The following is a 23,628-nucleotide window of genomic DNA, read 5'->3' as shown; positions in this document are numbered from 1 at the left end:
TTCAGTGCTTTTGACTAGGGTTGTCACAGATCAAACCACCACACCTGCTCTGCACTGAAAAGGGAGTTTTGCAACTTAAGTACAGCAAACCAAAGCTAAATAGGTTAATACAAATATCAAATACAAGGCTCTGTACCAGTTTGACGAAGTGGGTTACATTCTTGTTTGCATAGGGCTTGATGTGCTCATTACCCCACATCAACAGCTGAGTGTACAGACTGCAATACTCAATCCTCTGATCCTTGTCTGCTTCCAATGCAGGCTGTGACCAAAAAGCCTTTTGGAGCATGGACAGCTTGCAGTGGCTTCTCTTGCCTACCACAAAGGAAAGGACAAAAGTCTGACCACTACAGTTAATGCTACTTTCTCAAAAGCCTTTAACCCATATATTCTGATTCATGTTCTACTTTTCAGAAGCCAGTTTCCTCACACAGCCTCACGTACAAGAAGAAAGAAACTTTGTGGATTAGTCTCTGGATCTGCAGTGCCTTGCTTGCTACCAACCAAGTCTTGGGCCATACCCAGGCATCACCATAATTAACAGTCTTGAAGTATAAAATTGTTTAAGATAGAAAGCAAGTAATAGCCTTGACTGTGGAGAGACATCTCCTTTTACTATTATCAATCTTTTCCAGTACTAAAGCTAGCACTTAATGCAGTATCAAGATCCTAGGCCAGTATTTACCATCATCCTGAATGTCCCACAGAGAACAGATTAACTCACCCCTCAAGGAGTACTGACTGTGCTGGAGTTGCTGCTTACTTCACTCCTTGACCCTTCAGGGAAAGGAAGTGGCCCTGAAGAAGTCTCATGTCTGACTGCTTAAAGATGTCCTGCAGTTTATGGAAGATTTTAATGTATAGGAAATATTTACACGAGTCCAAGGAGCTTGGCCTGTACCTGGGAACTGCCAGTCCTGTGCCAAAGCATGAACTGCAGGCTTTTTTCTACCTAGACGTAGAATCAGAAGTGATGCCCTATGCTCATCCAGCTGTGGGTGACAGCAAGTGAGGGGCTCCCTTGTTCTTTTACACTGCATGCTATTTATTTATTTCCTTTTGTAAGAATGGAACACAAAAGCCCATCAGTGGCACTTAGGTAATACTTTAATGGAGTTTAGGATGCTTAGGAATACATCCTAGTGCACCAGGAAGGAAAAAGCAGATGTGCATACTGCATTTAATAGCAATTCCAAAAGATGGTATGACCCGTTCGCCTTAAGAGACAATCACATTTAAATCACTTTTCAGGTAGACAGCTTTAACTGAGGCCTAATGATGCAGCCATCCCAGTTTCACAAATTTGATGTGATGTTGATAGTACACACAGCAGAGAATAGGATATTGGAACTAAGGAGAGCAGTTTGCTTTCCAGTATGTCTTTGCCCAAAGCAGAAAGGCAACAGTACCCTCTCATCTTCCTGGGAAGTGATCAAGATAAATACATCTGTTACAGCATACAGATGCCAAGGTGTGTGGCAGAGTCAACAACTCACAGGAAATGCAGCCAGAAAAGACCAATGTAAGGATGTATCAGTTCCTCATTCCCTTTACTGCTTATATCCCAAACCTACAACCTACCTGAGGTAACGCTGCCTTGCTCTTGCGGCTCACAGCTGTCAAGAAATTAAGTTAGCAATACTAAAACTAGCATATTCTTCTTCCTTATTCAGCTCTGATTAAAGCACTGTGGCTCCAGAACAGAATTCAGGTCTTTGAGCATAGCCCCAAAGTAACTGTATACCAGGCTGCCTCCACCTGCAAGGGCAGGGAAAAGAAATCTGGCAGGAGTGCCATGCAAGCACACCTTGGACATTCCCCTGGGCCTTGTGCCTTTTATTGCGATGAGGACTCCCAGCAGGCTGGAGAGGTTGTTTTCATCCCAGAGTGGTGTCAGCTCATGCTGGGAGGAAGTCTATAGAAACATTGGCTATGACAGTCTACAGCATTGGCAATGACAATGTTAGTAAGTTAGCACTTGCAAGAAGAGAGGGGAGAAACTCATAATCAACTTTGACACTTATTGGCCCAAGAAGAATGGAGCTTCAGCCCTGACTAGTCCCCACCACCAGTAAAGGTACTTCTCACGCTCCCTTCCACATGTTCCATATTTATCCAATCCTCCTGTTGATTAGGCAACATCTGTTTTGGAATAAATCCCTACAAGCCTGCAACTCCTTAACAAGCAGGAGCAATTTAGTTCCCTGCAGTATTACTCAAGGTTTTTGCTTAGAAATAGAAACTGAACTACGTTTAAGAACTGATTAAAAAACCATCTGTGCCTACTTCTTTGAAGAACTGAGTTGATCTCAAATGGCAGACAGGACAGAACTTGCTACTTGGATTACGTACACTTATGTAAAGCTGAAAAAAGTCACCTCTAATTAAGCTGGTGCTCAGCTAAACCTGATCTCAGTCCTGTTGCCAAAGCACAGACATTTAAATTGCAGATCATGGCCTGTGAAGGCTCTACAGAAAAGCTGCAAACAGAAATAGCAAGTGATGGGAAGATAATGCACTTGGTAAGAGTTTTGTAGGTGAAATACTGCCTAAGCTTAACGCATATCTGTACATTTAAAAGACAGTAGAGAAAAAATCTTCAACTATGAAAAGAGGAGACTGACAATGCCAGAGCCTGAAGTGAATTATTACGCAGCAATTGAGATCTGATACTGAGTAGTTGCTTAGCACCTCCTAGCTTTTGCTGATAAACAATGGGAGCTGAATGGCATTCAAACACACCCCAGTACTCCTGGAGATTTGATACTGTCCCCTTCTTTTGTAATCTGCTGGTGAGCTTTGTTTGCAAGCTTCAGATAAATTGTTAAGTAAGAGAAAGCCTTCAAGCAGTCACATACACCTCTGGAAGAACAACTTGATAACAACCCGTGGCTAACAGTAGGAAACTGTCCTCTTAAGACAGCAGGGAGACATGTCCCTTCAACAGTGATGCAAAGTGCAATACAAAAGCATAGGGATTACACACCCCCTTGCAGGCCCTTTTGTGTCTTTATACCTTAACAGCCACCTCCTGGACATGAGTTTACCCTTGTACACAGAAGGCTGCAGAGAAAAGACAGATGATTGGCGGCAGTTTTAGATTTGCACACCTTCCAAAAAGTTGAAAACTAATGCAACAAGGAAGGACTGAAGTTGAAAGCTAATGCTGAAGGAATACTGATGATATTGATCTTTTGTAAGACAGAAAACAGTGCTTCTAGGAGAGAAGCAGTACCCATAAAATGAAACATGTATCAAAACTACCTCAGTGACACTCAAGTCCCACACACCACAGCATCACAGCTCTGAGAAGAGGCAGAAAATGCTTCTGGAATATGTAAGTCTGCCACCTCAACATGTCCCATAAATTTGTGGATGTATCTAAACTGGGACATTCAAGATCAAGATCCACTTTTAAATGCACATACTTCCAAGTAAAGCTTAGAGTGAATGTGATCTTCCTTTGTACCTGCAGTAACTGCCACAGGAATAAAGTCCATCAGAAAGTCTCGGTCTGCTTCCCCAAAAGAAAGTCACTATCAAACACTTTCCTCTCTGCAAAAGGAAAGGAAACAGTAACACAGATCTGATACCAGAATCCAAGCATTACCACCCACAAGATGCTCTTTCCACCACACTCCAACTACTTCAAAATATACTTGGGAAGACTAAGATATAAATGGGTCAGTACGGACTAGTAAAGAGAGGTAAATTAGAAAAACTTGCTATTTTAGCATTACCCTCTCTACAGAGGGGCACAAAGCAAAAGCAGACAGGTCTAGAGCACATTTAGTTAACAAGACACCATGTCTTATTTCAATAGGACTGAACAAGTCATTGATACTTTAGAAAACCTCCATTCTTACCCTCAGCAATGAGCAAAGATATAGTCACACGAATAGGTATACAGAAACGTAACAGAAGAAAGATTGGCTCAAAACACCCTTCCCCCCAGTAACCATACCAACAAATAAGAGAAAGAAACCTGTTCGGTGTAGGCATTTGGTTTTCCCTCTCTTTTTGGTAATATCTTTTAACTTTAAAAAAAGAAAAACAAACAAAAAAACAGCAAACAAAAAAACCCCAGAAACAACAGAACAGTTGCATTGGAGGCAAAGAATCAAGCTTAAGATAGTCACAAAAAATAAAGGATGTATTTTCTCCAAAGATCAAAACCATAACTAATATAAGACATTCATATTAAAGAAGTTGTTCAGTGTCCAGAAAAAATTCTGCCGTATAAAAAAAGATACTGCAATTGCTTTACTGCTCAAGAATTTCCTTGCGTAAACTGCTTAATTCTTCTCTCATCAAGGTTTGTCAGTAACTTGCTTTAACTACATTGTACAAACAATTTTTCTTCACCACCCTCATCTTATCTAAAGCTCTTCTTTTGTTCTGGAGAGTTGTGTTGCATGCTCCTCTATAAATTTGCTCAAATGCTCTAAATCTCTGTCCCCGCCTTCAAATTTAATAGGGTTGTTCTTCTTGTCCCTCGGAGCAAAGTAGATAGTGGGAAATCCCTCCACTTTGTAGCGGTCACTCATCACATCGTTGGCAGTAGCATCCATTTTGGCTATGACTAGATTTTTCTCATTCTTGTATTTTTTGCCTAGCTCGGTATACACTGGTTCTAGTTTCTTGCAGTGTCCACACCATGGGGCATAGAACTCTATAAGAACATCATTTTTTGGATCCATTACTATGGTGTCAAAAGTTTTACCCACTACCACTTTCACCGGCCCTTTGTTATTTTTTGGCACTGGCTGGGACTTCACAATAGGCTTCAGTTTTCCTAGAAGGAAGCAAAACACATACCATTTCATTGTTAGAATACAGTAAGAGCAGCCCTTATGATCTCCCCCAAGAAAGGGCAGAAGTACATCCTCCCACCAAGGAAAAAGCATCGCACCAGTAAGTGAGCTTACCTCTGCATGAAACATAGGCTAGCTTGCTGGTGACCTTTTAGAACAATAACCTTGTGAAATATGGGCAATCTGTTTCACAATTCCCTAGAACCTTTCTACCTCTTTTTATTGCTGTCCACCCACAACAGTTAGACAGTGATTTATTGTATTTGGGACTAGTATAAATTATCAGCTCACACTTCAAAGCTGCAAGAACATTTTAGGCTTGCCAAACATCCTCAGTTTTAGAATATAGCTAGATGCCACAGCATAGTCCAAGCAACAAAGTTAATGATCTGAGATAAAAAAAGGCAAGAAACATCCAGAAGCTTTAAGCCACGGAGCACTGTAAGGTTGCATGTATGAATTTATTGTAGTCGTTGCGTCAGGAAAAACTCTTTGAAGGGGAAACAAAGCAAATGACTTAGAGAACCCTACTTTAGAAATTGTACCTTTTTTGAATGCCACCACAAATTGCCTGAGTACATCAGTGTCAAACTCTTCTGGCTCCATGGCATATTTCTTGCCACCTTCATCCAAAATAGCGACGTTGACATCCTCTCCACTCTCAAGCAGGCCTAAATCTTTTATTTCAGAAGAATAATCTTCCTCATCAGAAACAGCAAACACATATTCAGGGAAGTCTTTGGCCACTTCCAGGACTTTGCCTCTCCAGTACTGGGTAGCTGAAAAAACAAAACATGGGATTAGTAATTTCTGATTACTTACTGCTTGCTTCCTCCCAAAGTGGAGGAATGGTAAACTTAGCGATCTTACCAACACGATAGTCGAAACTAAAGTCTACAGAATAATAGACAACCACTAGAGGACGCTTAGCATATCTTTTAGCATCATTGGAAGGCTTGCGATGACCAACTAGAGGCAAAGCATGTTTTACCACGTGCTGTTTAATTTCTGAGCCATCTGTAGAGTCCTGATTAAAAAACATGCAGAAAAAATGGTCAGACAAATGGATGTAAGTGGCATTTCTGTTACATCTACTGAAAACTAATATCGATGCATAAATGAGAAAGGGGTGTGTTATAAACAATGCTATCATCATATTCTTCAAATCCTTGAGCACTAAAAATAGTTTGGTATTCTACCCCTAAACTGAATATTGTAATGATACATTATTATTTAAATACGTAACCTCTGGGTTAATTTCATAAAACATTCTCAAACAAAGCAATACCATTTCAGGGGACAAATAGGTTGCCTCAAATATGTAGTGCAGTACTTCCAACAGGAAGATGCCAACTGCTCATAAACACAAAGAAAGAGAACCCTCAATTCGCACACAAACTTTCTAGCTTTGGATCAGCTACTCACTTTAAGATCCAAAACATGCATCTTGGCCTCGTGCTTTGACTGAAATTTTTCTGGCTGCATGACAACCAGTTTTCCTGGAGATGCTTTCAATAGTTTTGCGATCTCATTGCTGAAGGTGTGATGGAACTTGTAATCTTCTCTTAAACTATTTGCTGAAAAATTAAGGTTAGGGAGAAGGAAAAGTCATCAAGACGTGAACCAACAGCCTCCGACTGAAATCTTGAGACTGCACTGCAAGGAAGCTCTCCTCCCATTCTCAGTGGGACATGGAACAACCCAGAGTCTTGGAAAACATGCAAGAAGCATGTGAAGATACATACAATTTGAGTAGCACTACTTGAATGTTGTTCAACAGCCCATCAACTTGATACGTTATTCTACATATTAAAAAACCTTGAACACCTTCCAAAACACATACAGTGAAACAGCTATTTGTTTATCAGTCTCCTACCTCTTGGCTTCCCACCAAGTAACAGAAAGTAGAGCTGGAAAGGAACTCACCTAGGTCACCTAGTCAATCTATTTGCTTTGGGGCAGCTTGGGAAACAGTTCTGTATCTTGCTATGCTGGAGCAACCAAATCAGTTCCTAATCCAACTATAAATGACAGCAGCCTTAGAAGCAGGCATAGCCAGGGGGAGAATTGCCCACACTGCTCTCAAGGCTCCGGCAGAAACCAAAGGTGGCTGTGAGTAGTTCAATCATGTGAGACGCAGACTGATTAAAGGAACCAAGCACTTCAACTGCTTAGCCTCTTCTGTGTGGTAGCAGATATTGTTAACAGGACAGTCCATGTGTCACGTCAAAGGGGTTTCTAAGAATAAACATTGCCAGGAGTAGTCTAAACTGATCCAAAGGTGGATGATGATTCTTTCTGCAGCCCCCCATCCCAAACAAGTTCAGCAGAGTCCAGCCTCTGGAACTGTCAGATATGAAACAAGCAATAGCAGATGGCAAAGCTAGCAAGGCTTTAAGCCAAAAAGTTGCAGTTTGTTCCTCAGCTAGGAATTTTCCCTCCTCTCTAGTTTGAATGTATTTAGGGACACAATATCAAAGAGGAGTTATCTCCTATAACTGGCTGATATTTTAGTTGCAGCCTCAAAACCTGGTGTAAGCTTTTTTTCTTGAGTACAAGTAGATCACCACCCTTCAATCCCCTCTTATTTCTCCCCAACCTCCCCCACTGAACTAAGAGCAGAAATAAAGGATCTCTCCATGCCCAAAGTCCTGGGCAGAATCTCAACAAAACATACATTTCATTAATATTTTAAGACATTCTTTACCTGCTTCCTGATAGAGCTGATATGCTTTGTCATTCTCTCCACTAAAGACGCCAATGATGATGATATCATCCCCATCCTTCAGAAATTCCTGTACCTGCTTGGTAGCCTGAATCTGTTTGGATGGAGGACCAGCCTGCTCAATCATGTAGTCAACAATACCTGTGAGAGAAACCCACCCCCAAAAAGTTGCTTAGAACATGTATCAAACTAAAAGGTTCAGGCATTCATTCTATGACACTGTTTAACACCACATTTCCCATGGACAACTTTCTGTGCAGTCTTCCCACGTTAACTGAAAGACCAAATCGACAAGACCCTCGGCCCATTTTTAAAGCTGCAGTTAAAGATACTCTATTTCAGGTTGGTTTCAGAAGAGGTCGTCAAGCATAAGTTCCACGGATATCAGCTGATCTTTTGAGTAACCCTCCTTTATGAAATTTCAGACCCTTCACTGTCTCCCAAACCTGTTATGAGCCAAAGTTCTACTTGGATAGTCTTAAGTCTTCCCTCTTATTGAAACCTAATACTGAACACTTTGCCAGTCCTTATGGTACATTCCAGTGCCATTAAAGGCCGCCCATTTACTCATACTGCCACTGCTTCACTATGTGTATTTAACTTACTTTATGTTAAAAGGAGCTCTTAGTACCACCATAAGATGTTATAAAGATTAGAATCAAATTTATACTACTGGCCTATGTAACTATGAACGCACATTTTCCAGGTTTCCCCAACTACCACTGCTACAATGTTAACAAGTCTGCAAGTCCTATAGATACATCAAAACATTTGTGGTCAATCCCTCAGAAAATAAGAAAAAACAGAACTTGTAGTACCGTATTTTTCCCGTGGACCACTGTAGTCATAAGGTTTGCCCTTGCGGAAGATTTTCAAAGTTGGGTAGCCAGTAACATCAAACTTCTTTGCAAGCTCAGTTTCAGCAGTGGCATCAACTTTAGCCAGGGGAATAGGAGGTATGCGCTTGCTAAGCTCCTGGGCAGCCTTCTCGTATTCTGGAGCAAGCCTTTTGCAGTGTCCACACCTAGGGAAGGCAAGGGGAACTCAGTTTTACAAGCCATGAGTCCTGCTAGGTACCTTCTACCTCTGAAGTGGAAGAGTTACATCTTCCAGACTGGAGAAAGTAGAAATGGGGTAATTCAATCTACAGAGGACAATTCAGTTCAGGAAGACTTGTCTCTCCAACCTGAACCTAGCCTCTATGCCTGGCCCCACATACATAATTTCATTTTTAGAGGCCATTTTTCAACTAAGGACCAACTCCCTTTGGTTTTCAGTATCTCTCAACATGTTCCCAAATTAGTAAATAAGGAGAATCTTCAGTCAAGTTTTGGAGCCCACCCCTTGCTGAGACACAGATCTAGTCTAGTTTTCAAGTGACTTGTAATGCCATCCTAGGTCCAGATTAGAAGTAAGGTAGACCAGAGCTACTCATACCTGAACAAGGCAGGCCTCTAAGAGAGGCATAACAGAAAACAGGTTCACCAAGCGTGTTCAGGCCAGCTGTGCTAGGAAAGTACAGGCGACTGCCTTGTTGCTTACCATGGAGCATAGAACTCCACCAGGATTATGTCAGCACTATTCACGATGTCATCAAAATTATCCTGGGTCAATACCAGGGTAGCTTCTGGTGGAGGGGTCCAACTGGGGTCGGCAATCTCCTTGACTTTGGCCACAATTGCTGAAATTCAGTTCAATAGCCCAATCAGCAAGTTTGTATTATCATTACAGTAGCATATCGAATGCAAGAGTTGATATCAAGAATTTAAAATCAGAGTGGCAAGCATGGTCTTGGACCAAAGTTTACATCTCAAGCATACAGAAGAATACTTTCTTTATCAAGCTCCTTTATGCTTTACTTCATCTTTGGTATTGGCAAGAAGGTCTTCTCTTAACCCCATAGAGCATCTTACTTATGCAGAACACAGATCTGTACTTTGCAGCACCCTAGCACATGAATTCCATCTCAAGAGAGACAGAAAAGGTAGTTTCCTCTCTGACTAAAGTTGGACACATTCATTAAGCAAGAAACAAGTGGTTTTATACACAGCCAAAATACAGATCAGATGTCTCTTATTAGCTGATCCTTCAGCAAGCATGAGACTACCTCCTCTTCTAGTCAAGTAATTTCTAGAAACCTTCCATCAGTAACAGCACTACCCACTACCTGCAAAGCTGTCCTCTAGCATACAGCCAACTGAGAAGACAGGCAAAATTTCAGCCTTCATAATATTATTCTGCTTAAGATAGAGTAATTTGAGATGAGAGTCCTTAAAAATAGTCACATATACTACTTTGCTTTCTTACAGAGAACTGCAAAGTACTGGTGCTTACCATCTTCAGTCCGAGAACCGTCATAGTCAACAGGTTGGCCTTTTTTCAGGATTTTGATGGTTGGGTAGCCACTGACATCAAAACGACTTGCTAGTGAAGTAGCTGCAGTAGCATCTATTTTGGCAACTGGAATAGGAGGGTCATTTTCCTTCAGAGTTTTGGCTATCTTTTCATATTCCGGAGCAAACTGCTTGCAATGCCCACACCTGTCAGAGGAAGACACAAGCAGATACATAAATGTACAAGAGACCCACAAGGCTATTTTGCTATTCCGCATTTCCAGAATGCCTTCTGACAGGTGTTCATAACATCAACATAAGAACGTTTGTCTTGCTCTGTTTTCAGATCATGGAGAGGTAGGGAGTAAGTGTACCTAACGTGCTGTTTGTTCAAATCCCAACTTTTTTTTTCTTCATTCAAAAGGCAACACATTTCCATATACATTTTATAAAGCCATTGTAAAAAAATTTAACAATTCCTTTTAAAACAAAATTGCAAACCTCGTACTATGCTTCTTCCTGGCCCCCCAAATATGATCTTATTCAGACCAGCTTCTCCCTAATCCAGGTTCATCTTCTCTACCCAGCACCCTAAATTGAACTAAAGGGAAAAATGAACCAGTAGTTAAGGTGGCCTAATGAAATCCCACACCCACCATGGTATTGCAGCACCTGCTCTCTCTCTGGCCACACCAGAACTCTTTGGGAAAAGCAGAGGCTCCTGATGCAGAAGCTAGGACAACAGAGGATATCACCATAAGAAAAGCCAAATATAGCTTGATGAGCTGAAGATGAAACCAGGAAAATGAAGGAAAAAAAAAAAAAAGAGGGAAAGTCACATAGCAGACAGCCTATACTCCTTAGCCTCTCAGCTGGCAGGAGGGGGAGTAGAAAAAAAAGAGAGGTGTTTAGTTTGTGATGACCACATATCTTTCTGCCCAGATAAATTAAGCTACACGTTCAGTTTTCATGCAGGCAAACCACAGCTGCAGAAATAGTACCTACAACCACACAGGTATAGGATTCTCTGTAATGAGTGTGGCATTAATTAAAATACAACTCCACCTCAAGCAATATCATAATCTCCCCTCTATTCAAAGACTAGAAAAGGGCAAGTGAGTTAGTTGTCTTTATATCACTAAGGAAGAGAGGTTCTGGCTGCAACACTAACTCAGCAATTTGACTGCAAACATATTCTAGTCTTGTTTTTCCCCACTAACTATCCCTATTATTTTTGTCCATAAGAATGCAAGACAAGATACATTCTGGCCAAAATTCTTTGTCTCAGTTGTATGTAGGTAAATCCATTGTAGCTCCCCTGCGCACACTGGCATTGCTCTGTGTACCCTGGTATGCCCGCAGAATTATCATCATTAGGTAGATGCATGAGGCACTATTTAAACTGATAATATGACCAAGCTATGTCCTTACTCACACCACACCCTTCTGGCAAGGACAGAGATTTGAACTTGAGAAGGTAAACCTTCAACCAATTCCCCTGCTAGGGAAGTCTCCTCCATTCCTTCATCTAAATGAGCAAATACACTAGTTCTCAGTGGGCCAGCAAAAGGACACAATAGCAGGCTGCAAGATCACACTGCGTGACTTCTCTGGAAGTCACTGGGACCATCTCTGTTCCCTAACAGGCACAGAGCAGGGATGGAACCAGGGCTGTGCTTCCCTTGGCATGTGATTCCTCAGCATGACTCACATCTGTGGAGAAAGAACAGGCATGGTACAGGGGCAGGGAGAAGGGCACCTCCCACCACCAGAACCACCCCCTACCCTGGACTACGGCAGAGTCCAGTGCTTCTTCTGTAGGCAAGCTACTCCTAAATAATTTTTAAGATTGCAAACCAAGCTCACTTTTTAGGAGTGCGTCCTGTCAGAGAAGCCCCCAACAGCCACCCCATCCTGCACCTAAGGAAGTACCACAGGCTGTGAACCCACCATGGTGCATAGAACTCCAACAGCACAGTGTCCTTGTCTGCAGTAAAGGCATCAAAGTTTGCATCATTCAAGACTAATACGCCATTTTCTTCTTTAACTTCAGAATCATCATCATCATCATCTTCATCATCTTTGTCATCATCACCTTCATCATCAGCTTCCTTTGTAAGAGATTCTGGAAAGTAAAAGTGCAATATGGATTAGATTGTGTCAAGTTTAACATTAAAATAGCACTACCAGGTAACAGATGGATTAAGTATGTCCTGTGGTTAAAAAAAAAAAATCAACACAGGCTAGCTCCTGCTTTACATATATCGACAGCTACCTCAGTCTGCAAAGAGTTGTGACTCTGATGTTTGCTTGGTACCATTTTATTGCTGTCCACACTATGCCAGCTAACAGTATCAATATTTCAATGAAGTGACAACATGTATTTCAGTCTTCAGGGAAAACTGACAAAATGGACACAACAAGAATCAATGCAGACCTGTGTGACAGTTGCTACCAAAGACTGTTGGGTGTCTTGTTGAAATGTGGGAAGTGAGGCACCAGACATGTTTTGTTGGGCAAGAAGGGCACATATATGATACCTGAATTCAAACAGAAGCACTGTATCATGCAGCAAACCAGATGTCCTTCAAGCACAGCAACTTGTGTTTGGAAAAATTAGGCATCTTGTACCAAAAAAGCAGATGTTATTTGTCCCCAATACTTTCCTTGTATCCTTACTTGCCACACTTGTAACATAACTGCTATGCTCTGCCTGTGTGAAGGTCTAATACTACTACTGCTAAGGTGGTTTAGAGGCAGCACTTACAGATTATGCTTCTGTTCTTGACTGCTCAATCCCACCCCTGCCACCTCAATGTAACTGGCTTTCAGTTAAAGTAATGTTTCAGTTATGCAATTCACCAAAAAGGTTTTTCACCCACAGGAGCATCAGTCTGTTCTGGATCAGCACCAGGCTGCAGAGTGAGTGTAAAATCAAATAAGTAAATGACTGTCACAGAAGTCCTGTCTAAACCCACTTCCATGCATTTGGCAGATGCAAGGTTCTTTTCTGTAATAAATGGAGTGAAAAAGTCTTTCCAGAACTTTTGGGGAGGCCTTTGATTTAAGGAGACTGAAACCGCTAGTCCAGAACAGGCCTTTCAAGTAAAAAGCAGATCTGCTAAATTACCAAAGTTCGCACATGAAATCTGAAGCCAGGACATTTTAACTGGTTCAATCTTTGTTGGCTTGGAATTTGAGATGGTTTCTTTAACATTTGATCTTTCACATGTTCCCCTAAACTTTTTTTTTAAAACTGCTATCATTCAAGGCAAGCAGGCCTTCCTGAATGACTTTAAAGGCATTTCAGTCACTCAACAAGTCATGAAAATACCTCCCCCGTAATGAAAACTGTATAACAATGAAGCTAAGGCCCTTTCAAATCACTGGAAGATCAGGATTACAAAAAAAAAAAAAGAGAGATTAAGGTTTCTTGTTCAAAACTGTTCTCAACTTTAATTGACTTTTTGACTAAGCTGACAAGAGTTACTACAGTATGGCAGCAGACCATGTACATGTAAGTTACTTTTCAGGACAAGAATTCTGAAAATGCTCTGACTTCACCTGGAATTAGAAAGTCAATAATGATAAATATGTAGTATCCAGGTATGACAGAGTGATTAAAAACAAAACCCACTGTTCTCAGACCAACAGCAGACCATAGATACAAGCTCACTGTGGACATAATGATGAGGCTGAATTGCAACAGCCATTTTTCTATTAGAAGATGGTATTAAAAGAATAAGTCTATATGCTCTCAGAAAACCATATGCAGCCCTGGAGAGCACACATTAATTTTAATTAGAAGCCAACTTTATACACCACCAACATATTATAACTTCTGATGAGCAGAAAGATCACAGGATATCATTTATCACACAACAGTAGTCACCTGGATTAAGTTCCTTCAAAAAATATTACTGTTTCACCTGATCTATGAAGCAACTAAAAGCACTATTTGCAAGTGGACAATGCCTCCTGTGTTGCTGCCTCTGAACACTTGCAGTGAAAGGGCTGAAGTCTCAAACAACCTTGAAGCAAATCTACAGCAGCCATGTACCTACAGGACTGCACAGGTGAAAAAAGCTAGTTTTCAAGGGCTTTCAGCAGTCAAAAATTCTGCTTACATGCATGCCCGGCAGTTTGGAGGGCTATGTTTCACTGCAGGGTGTTCGTGGTTGGTCTGTGCCCAAATTACCAGTGAGTTGTGCAATGCCCATTGCTTTTCCAAGCAAATAATTTCAGACTTGATTTTTCCTGACAAGAGAATTTCAGCATAACTAGTCAGCCAGTTCCGCTCCTGCATGTCTGAAACCAGCAGGCTACGACTCTCATTCCTGCTTACTACACTAACTATCCACCCCTGAGAGAAAAAGGCCACCACAGTTAGTGTGGCATAGGCTCAGAGCTTAGAAAGCAGAGAACAAAGCATCACGTGCAGAAGTGGAAAATGTTACCACTAGATCTAACATCCATCACTGAAACAGTTTTGTATCTTTCACTGCAAGCACCTGTACAGCCTGCCATCCTGAAACTTCCTTGACAGTGATACATTGTCATGGGCATTATAGATACCCACTACTTCCTCCTTGTTGGAGGTGGGAGGCAGGAGAGTAGCCTTAACAGCAGGACTCCAGCTTTTCCCAACTGGCTTACAGAGGGCATGTATTTCGGGGAAAGAAAAAAGTTAACCACACCTATAAAATTGGTCCTTAAGAGCACAGACTCACCCTCTGTAGACTCCAGCTTCACCGACACCTAGGGCTATCACAGCTGCCTGTAACATCCCCTTTAGTGTTGGGACTGAAAGACCTGCTTCGAGGACGTCACCAAGTATGAGAGAGGTAAGCTGGACTCTTTTCTTTAAGAACAAGAAACTTGCCTTTGCATTAGTGATTTACAATCTGAATAGACTCATTCTGTATCTGTTATAACTGCGAGACCTGATATGGTAGAAGTAGCTAATAAATATTTGCATAAGACAGCTCATGAAAATAAAATAGTTGCACCCAAAGTGAAATGCCTTTGTTTCTTAAAGCTACTTGTGAAGCAGGTAGACAAACCAACAATTGACAGTTGTGGCTAAAACCTGTCCCCTAGTAAAAGACTTCATTTTACACCACCAAAGCATTTCCACAAACTTCAACACATTTTTACCTAAGCCAAAAATCACCATGAAGGGAAGTAACACTCATTTTAAGACTTCAGGTACATGACATTGGCTGGCAGGCTGTATTCAGGATGTCAACTACTCTACGCAAAATTAATTCTTTTAGTAACTTCACTGAACTTTCAGCATTTATTGGAAGTCTGGCCTAGTGACTTTTTCTTAAGCTGCATCCAGACATCAATGACTTCTGGATTCTGCCTGAAAGCTTCCTTTTGAGCAGGGCACCGCAGTGTGCATTTCTCAACAGGATGAGCTCAGTTTTCAGAAACACAGAAGTCAGGTCTTGTAATCACTTGCCAGGGCTTTCAATAGCCTTTTTCTGAGAGCAGTCTTCCTCAGCCTTTTCTGTAGTGGATCCTTTACACGACCTCTCCTTTTCTTTCATCAGGATCCAAAGGGCGTAACAGTCATGACCTAGGCTAACCTTGCTGCAAGCATATTTGCCTCACTGCCCTGGTCAAACTTCTCTTCCAAAACCATACCGTGCAACAAGCCTGGTTTCATCTGAATTTTTCACCTTCCAAACAATCAATTTACATAAGGTTACTTGCTTGTTGCCAAGTAAATTTGTTCCACTTCATACAGGTCTGCATGTCAAGGGCACAAATGGAAATCCCTAACTATGTGTATTTTTAAAGCAAAAACTTGGTGAAGTCTAGTACATGATTTATATACAATTTTGAGATACACAACAGAAATAGGAAAATGCAATGGATAAGTGTTCCACTTGCACACAGTAGGAACGACTTTCATCACCGTGCATCTTTGATCCTGAGAACCCATATAATGAAAAGAGCAGCACACATGGGAAATACTGATAAGAACCTGGCCCACGAGAAGCTAAGCTACTGCTGCCAGCCACAGCACCCAGACTTTGCTGTAACATCGCAGGTGATACTTCATCATTTGAAGGTAGTAGGGGAAATCAATACTGGGTTTTGTCACATGCTATAAAGTGATGACAACTAAGCGTTCTAGCTAAAAGCAGAGAAACAGACATAATACAGAATATTCCTGTAAAGCTTCCTGTAAACCTCTAAGCTGAAATACCTGTATCTCCTTATTGCAGATACTATATCCTACTAAAAAAAAATTTTGATCTTTATCCTACAGATCACAGCTGGTCACACAGATAAGGTACCTGACATAAATGCATTTCTTCAAGTTTCAGTGCCTGTTCACTGAGCATGAATTTGCAGGGCAGGAGTTCAGGAGGTCATCCATAATCCTGTCTCCCTCAATGCCCTTTAATACTTAACATACAGCAGTGTGAACATAGAAAATATGAAAGATGTAGGATTTCTCAAAATCCACGTGAAAGATGCTTGAAAACAAGGAAAAGAAGCACCTTCAAATGCCTGCCTCTTACGTACAGGTGCTAAACTTGGTAAGTCAGAGCAGCTTTGTTTCAGCTAATTTTGGAAAGGCACGCATCAGTGAAATCTAAAGACAATGGGAAGAAACACCAAGAAACTAGCGACACATGGCCTTCCTTCTAGGAAAATATAAACAATCAGTTTGAAACACACAGAACACCCAGATCCCCTGAACGAAGGGATAAGGAAAAGAGCACTCTGTTGGATAACGAAATTGCAAATTTACTTGCAATTTAAAAGTGAGTAATTGCCGAAATGGTAAATTACTAGCTTTTAATTCCGTGTTTAGAAGAGGCGAGGCAGAGCTGCCGCGCAGAGGAGACACGAACAGCGCTGTGACAAGCAGACTCTCCGAGACATCAGCGCCTTCACAGCGCGGGGTCACCCCAGAGACCCGCAGGGAGCCGCAGCCCGCGACCACCCAGCGCCGCGCGGGGGGCGCGGGGCCGCGCACTGGACGCCGAGACACCCACGCGCCCAACAGCTGCGGGCGCCAGCGCGTTCCCCTCCTCACCCGCACGCAGCCCGTCCCCTGCCCGCGCTCAACCCCAGCCCCCCGCGCTCACCGCTGTCGTCGTCGAAGTCCTCGGCCGCCGCGCCCCGCGCCAGGAAAGCGACCTGGACCAGCCCCAGCAGCAGCACCAGCACCCACAGCGCGCTCAACCTCATCCCGCCGCCGCCGCCGCCGCCGCCGCCGCCGCCGCCGCCGCCGCCGCCGCCGCCGCCGCCGCCCCGCTCCTCACTACGCTGCGGCCCGCACAGCCCCTTCGCGGGACGCCGCGTCTGCTGATTGGCCGCTGCCTTGCGACGCGCGCGGCGCGGCCGCCAATCGCCTCGCGTGCCCTTCCGCCGCGGCTCCGACGCGCAAGGCCCGGTCGTGTGTCACGGGGGCGAGAAGCGCGGCGCTGGCGGCCCCCTAGCAGCAACCACGGCGCCGCTTCGAGCGGCGTGAGGCGGGCGCGACCAGCCAAAGCACCAGGTAGGCGCCCCTCCGTGCGTAAAATTAGACGCCTACTCTGAGGTGCCTCTCCCCCATTGGCCGTCCGAGAGCCACCAACCGCCAGCTGCCACGCGTTTCAGGCGCAGTCGCCCTGGGAGAGGGGGGAGGTGGCGTGGCAGGAGAGAGGCGGCGCTCCCACCCCCGCCCCTAAGGGCGAGAAGCCACATAGCCGTTCGGGATTGGCGGGCTGTCGCCACTGGGCGGGAAGAAGGCGGGGCGGTGCCAGTGGGCGGTGGCAGCCTGTGAGGACGCGCCGCGTGCGCCGGGGGCGGGGCTTCCCCCGCGCTGGGGTGTGGCGTGGCGTCGGTGTGCCGTTGGAGGCGGGGGCAGGGCAGGGCAGGGCAGGGGAGGGGTCTTCCGTTAGGCGCCCGGTGAGGGGGCTGGGGGCGGGTTTGGGGCTCCCGGTGGCGGAGGCTACGAAGTTGCCATTTACCTGAGCTGATTGACCGTGCCGTTGTGCTTGGGGGCTCCCATAGGGCTCCCGGGCTCCCGTAGGGCTCCGGGGGATGGGGTGCAGCAAGTCCGTCTGTAACGCCGTAATTAACGACTGTACGCAGAGGTGCCGCAGGCCTTGGGCAGAGGAAGGGTGTGCACTGCCGCCCGTTTGAACGTCTTAGGGTTAAATGTTTGTATTTCCAAAAAGCAGTTGTGAAATTGGAGTCGTTTATCTAGGTTATAAGACAGCATTAATTCTCTGTGTCACGTTTTTTCGAGTGTATCTACGTCCTATTCATCAACAGACCCACAAACATAGTGGGACTTGTGTTGGTTGATCTTCCCCTTTCCCTTCACTGACATAGCTATAGCACTTCTCTTTTTTAGGGTAATTATAGCATTTCTCTGTTCTGCTTACTGATGGTGACTGTGGAGAGATATATCAGCATAATTTCTAGCGATTGTTCAAATGCTTATCTGGTTAACATCTAAGATCTGATAAGACAGTCCTAAAAACTGGGCTTTTGTTGCTCAAATCGCCAGTTTGGCCACATGCTTGTACAAATCACAGCTGTTCATAGGTCCATGAAACAATTATTTTGTTTTTAACAAAATTTCTGACCCTTGAATAGATAGTTTGTAAGCATGAAGCACCATTAAATTCAGTACATGGTAGTCATACTCTGAAGTGGTAGCAGTAGCTAGTCATAAGCAAATATTTTTGAGACCTTGAAATGCAAGCTTAAAGTATGAAAATCATGATTTTAAGGGACTGAGAAGGCATTGTGTTGCTCTGAAAGACTATTGATGCATCTAGATTGCTGTTTGGCATTTGTCAGTTGTCCATAGCAAATAGGCTGGAAAAAATTCATTTAAAACCTGCGTTGTTCTACATTGCTAAGTTACAGGATGGGAGTCTGTGCCTTCCCTCAACTCAGCTGCAAAACAAATTATTTTGAAAATACAGTGTCTGATACAGTAGCAATTTTTCAACTTGTCTGCATACCACTACAATCAAGTGAGACCTGATCTGAACCACATTAAAGCTGTCTTGACCCTCTCAAGATCTTGATCCTGGTCCTGTCTGGTTTTGATATCAGTATAAAAAACCCAGAACTTGTTTTGATGATTAGTTTGATTAACATAGATATTCAGTAATTTGATGATAGCACACAATCAGATTGGACGCTCAGTGTTCTGAATGGGAAAAATTAAGAGTACAGAGAGTTTTTATTTAGAGTCTGTTCCCTGTTTAGTTAACACAACCCTAGATTTAAATATCGTGTTGGTGTGTGAAATATTTACTGCCTTCGTCATCAGAATTTATAAGAGAAATAGCAGCTATTGTAATCCATTTTATTCTGATTTAGGTTGGAGAATATCCACCTGACAGTGACCTGTCAGGGCAGAGGAGTTCTGTCAGCCTCAGTACTTCGTGACTGACATTGTCTAGGCCATTGGAAAATAGCTTAAAAAAGCTTGCAGAAAAAAATAGGCATGTAAAATGGGGAAGTGATGTGAGTATTGCTTTTGTCTGTTTGAAATACAGGATTAAATACCTTTTGTGATGGCTAAATTTATGGTTACTGGGTTTTAAGTCTACACAAGTTAACCACATTGAAAACAGATCAGTAGATTTGCTAGGCAAAGGTGTCAAGCACCAGCATCCAGCTAGACAGTGAAAAGGAAGCGCAAATAGTAGAAATAGAAGGGTGTGTGTGTGTGTTTATTATTTGTTTGAACTGCAGGAGGAAAGCCCACAAGTCAGAACCCCTGTAATCCCTGTTCAGCCTGATCAACTAACTGAGAGGTTTGCCACATTGTGGGTTCATTGTGTGGGTAGTTACAGTATTGGTAGCCCAGATCTTAGGCACATCCCACTAGACAAACAGGGCCTTGGCAAAGGACTATAGTCTGGTCTGTCTTCAAACCCACAGGGCCGTGTCTGTTTTCCTAGTTTGGGGTAAGACAGGATAGCACAATGAGTCATAAATAGTACAACAATTGGAAGTGTAATTCATTGTTGACCAGCTGGGGTGTAAGCCCTATGCAATGGTGAAATACAATGGGCACTGGAAGGAGTATGCTAGCTGTGCAGCTTTTCCAAGAGATTCCTTCCTGCTCTCTAAAGGCTTGCTTACCTGTGGAGGTGATCATATGAAGCTGAAAATCCTCAGAACTAAGTACTACTGGTAAGAGCACTGCTGCCTTTTGCCAAGTACTCATTCTTTATGTTAGTTAATAATAGGAAAACCCTCCTCTTTACCAGGAAGGTCTCTAGTCAGAAGGTAGGTGGAACAGAGCCTAGAACAGATAACTAAGTACAGGGTCATCTAGACATTAGATGCATGGAAAAGTGAATGGTACAGGTCCCTTGTAGGATGTCTTGTGAGAAATCGGCCATACTTACAAGTCATTTCTGCCCCATACATACTAGAGAGCAAACAAGCACTGAAAGTATGAGACCTCACAGAGCACACTTTGGTTATTTGAAAATGGATTTTGCGCATACTGTGTTTTCATATCCTTTTAAGCTGTTAGCATCACCCTTGAGTGACTTGCATCCTCAGGAACAACCATACTATCAATACTCCTTAAATACGCGTTTCCTCAGGAACATTCAGTAAGTGAGAAGATCATGGAACAGCTCCTCCTAGAAGCTATGGTAAAGCACATGGAGGACAGGGAGGTGATCTGAGGCAGCCAACATGGCTTCACCAAGGGCAAGTCCTGCCTGCTGAACCTAATAGCTTTCTGTGATCGAGTGACTACATCGGTGGACAAGGGAAGAGAAATGGATGTCATCGATCTGGACTTCTGTAAGCCTTCGATATTGTCCCCCACAGCATCCTTCTCTCTAAGCTGGGGAGATATGGATTTGGTGGGTGGACTGTTTGGTGGATAAAAGCTGGACATGAGCCATCAATGTGCGCTTGCAGCCCAGAAAGCCAATTGTCTCCTGGGCTGCATCAAAATCAGCGTGGCCAGCAGGTTCAGGGAAGTGATTCTGCCCCTATACTCCACTCTGGTGAGACACCACCTGGGGTACTGCATCCAGCTCTGGAGGCCTCAGCACAGGAAGGACATGGACCTGTTGGAGCGGGTCCGGAGGAGGGCCACAAAAATGATCTGAGGGCTGGAGCACCTTTCCTACAAAGCAAGGCTGAGAGAGTTGGGGTTGTTCAGCCTGGAGAAGAGAAGGCTGCAGGGAGACCTTATTGCAGCCTTCCAGTACTTAAAGGGGGACTACAGGAAGGATGGGGGCAATCTTTTTAGCAGGGCCTGTTGTGGCAGGTTAAGGGGTAATGGTTTTAAACTAAAGGAGGGTAGATTTAGACTGGATATAAGGAAGACATTTTTTACAGTGAGGGTGGTGAAGTGCTGGAATGGGTTGCCCAGGGAGACAGTGGAGTCCCCATCCCTAGAGACATTCAAGGTCAGGTTGGATGGGGCTCTGAGCAACCGGATCTAGTTGAAGATGTCCCTGCTTACTGCTGGGAGGTTGGACTAGATAACCTCTAAAGGTCCTTTCCAACCCAAACATTCTATGATTCTAAGTTTATTTCCTGTTGGTTTAAGTTGTCAATGCCTACCTTAAATTCTCCACAGGTTGCACCTGTGTTTTCCAGCACCATTATGTGGTGGTGGACTGTGGAAATACCTCTTTGTATCATACTGTCACTTTTTCCTTCAAGAGGTGGCCTAGACACTAGTCATCTTCTGTACATTATTCTGCAAATTCTGTGGGGTACAGTGGTTAATCTTAGAAGAGGCATATTCTGCAGTAAATTTCAAAGAGGAAAAGCCACTATTCTTTCACAAAAGTCATGAAAATTGCAAGGTATGCCAAAATAAACTACATTGGTCTAATTTCTGCTATTAAATTATATTACAGTCTCAAAAGTAGATTTGAACCTACTTGGCCTTTCACAGCCTGATGATACTGAGTGGCTACTAGTGAGGATACTGAGCAATTATAATGATATAATGGCTAAGTGATAGCTGCTTTAATTTATTGTAATCCTTTTTATCACAGAGTGATACTGACTAGGTGTTGACTGATATTGTCTGAATAGAGGTGCAACAAATTAACTTACTATTTTTAAATATGAATTTTGTGTCTGGGTGTTATAGTAAATTGCTGATGGTTCTTAAGGGATTGGAAATTCTTTTTAATAGGATGTGTGCAGCCACAGCACCACGCCAGTTATGTAAGGTGTTGGACCATGATGTACCACAGCATTTTCAGTAGGAATGTGTGACAGAGTGCTTTTTCCTTCTGTGATTTTTTTTTATAGAGTGTTTGTTCCATACAGCATGAGCTGATGGTGCTCTTGATGCCACCCACTGGCAATCTGAAATGTGGCTGAAATGCTAATACACACTTGACATCGCAGCACGTGCACAGTTCTGAATTGTTTTGAAGGAATGCTCTCAAATTTTGTTTTCTAAAAAAAAATTCAGTTGTTTTTCACACAAAAAAACCCACAAAACCTCTCTTTTCTGTGATCTGCCAGTTTTAAACAGTGTCACACAAGTGTTGTGAATAATTTTTCTGGTAGTTTTCTTGTGAACTTCAGTTATCTTTTTTGCATAATAGCTAAACTTTCACAGCAAATGATGCTGAGTTGCCTGGCACATAACCTTCATGTAAATCGCTTCAGTAACTCTCAGAACAATGCTAACATACCCATCCTGTTTTGCATTTCATCTAAATCTAGACACAATTTAGAGAAAGAGAAAACACTTGTAGAACTCGTTGGTTTTGGTCAGTGGTTGATTCATGTATTACGATGCTTATTTTAAAATACCTTGCAATAATTTTCAGTCATCATTATATAAACTTGATAAAAAGTTTGATGTGAAAATATTCCACTTTAATACTACTAAATTCTTGCAAGTAATTAAATAGGGTAAGTGACAGTAAGATAAATACTATTAATCCTGATATTGCACTCTTTTTTTGCTGGAATAATTTTGAGTGTCTGTCTGGATGACTTATTTTCTCCAGGTTTTCTTATGAAATTTTTTTTCTCTTTTTTGTGTTTGTGGGGTTTTTGTTGTTGTTGTTGTTTGGTTTTGGCTGTTTTTTTTTAATGGACTTGCAGTTAGTTCTTGGATATCTGTGCTATATTAAATGAGTTCATACCTAATATCATTTGATGTGCTCAGCTCAAAGAAACTTTTACAGTCTAAGTTTAGCATCTTTCATGATAAAATACTGGGTCGTTTCATCTGGAAGTGGAAACTTTTTAAGAATGGTGTACCATCTCCTCTAATTAGAAGGGGAATAAATATACTGATAGATAATATTCAGTCCTCATTTCAGAAGCAAATGATACAAATGAGTAAGTTTGCAGATGACACCAAGTTGGGTGGAAGTGTTGATCTGCTGGAAGGTAGCAAGGTGCTACAGAGGCATCTGGACAGGCTGGATCAATGGGCCAAGGCCTACTATATGAGGTTCAACAATCCTAAGTGCTGGGTCTGCACTTGGGTCACAACAACCCCATGCAACACTACAGGCTTGGGGAAGAGTGGCTGGAGAGCTGCCTGGAGGAAAAGGACCTGGTGCTGATCGACAGCCAGCTGAACATGAGCCAGCAGTGTGTCCAGGTGGCCAAGAAGGCCAATGGCATCCTGGCTTGTGTCAGGAATGGTGTGGCCAGCAGGAGTAGGGAAGTGATTGTGCCCTGTACTTGGCACTGGTGAGGCTGCACCTCAAATACTGTGTTCAGTTTTGGGCCCCTCACTACAAGAAGGAAACTGAGGTGC

At 42.9% G+C, this 23,628-nt stretch overlaps 2 protein-coding genes across 2 annotated transcripts in view; one reads left to right on the top strand and one right to left on the bottom strand.

Moving 5' to 3' along the window:
• Positions 1–1,089: 1,089 nt before the first annotated feature.
• PDIA4 (protein disulfide isomerase family A member 4) lies at positions 1,090–17,330 on the bottom strand. The gene is made up of 11 exons (XM_064443806.1): positions 17,151–17,330; positions 16,985–17,099; positions 11,823–11,997; positions 9,874–10,079; positions 9,082–9,220; positions 8,358–8,563; positions 7,522–7,680; positions 6,240–6,391; positions 5,685–5,841; positions 5,360–5,593; positions 1,090–4,795 (listed from the first exon to the last, which is right to left on the bottom strand). Exons 2-11 carry the CDS (start codon positions 17,085–17,087, stop codon positions 4,380–4,382), a joined length of 1,947 nt encoding a protein of 648 aa, XP_064299876.1. The 5' UTR covers positions 17,088–17,099; positions 17,151–17,330; the 3' UTR covers positions 1,090–4,379.
• The window catches only part of RAMP3 (receptor activity modifying protein 3), a gene marked incomplete at its 5' end in the record, with an annotated part of 103,542 nt that continues 97,010 nt past the window's right edge, over positions 17,097–23,628 (top strand). Inside the window, one exon of the mRNA XM_064441796.1 lies at positions 17,097–17,397. Coding sequence (XP_064297866.1) covers positions 17,097–17,397 — 301 coding nt within the window. The remainder of the gene's footprint in view (positions 17,398–23,628) is intronic.

This window comes from Phalacrocorax carbo, chromosome 2 (assembly GCF_963921805.1).
Source record: "Phalacrocorax carbo chromosome 2, bPhaCar2.1, whole genome shotgun sequence".
In the NCBI taxonomy this organism is placed as follows: domain Eukaryota; kingdom Metazoa; phylum Chordata; class Aves; order Suliformes; family Phalacrocoracidae; genus Phalacrocorax; species Phalacrocorax carbo.
The sequence above is the reverse complement of the archived record's forward strand: the minus strand, read 5'-3'. Positions and strand labels throughout refer to the sequence as shown.

What these genes read in the sequence shown, in the direction of transcription:
- PDIA4 (XM_064443806.1), bottom strand. Translation starts at nt 17,087, where the DNA reads ATGAGGTTGAGCGCGCTGTGGGTGCTGGTGCTGCTGCTGGGGCTGGTC. An exon ending in TAGTTTCGACTATCGTGTTG is followed by an intron (nt 5,594 to 5,684) that starts GTAAGATCGCTA and finishes TTGTTTTTTCAG; the next exon opens with CTACCCAGTACTGGAGAGGC. An exon ending in TGTGGTGGCATTCAAAAAAG is followed by an intron (nt 4,796 to 5,359) that starts GTACAATTTCTA and finishes GCTTCCTTCTAG; the next exon opens with GAAAACTGAAGCCTATTGTG.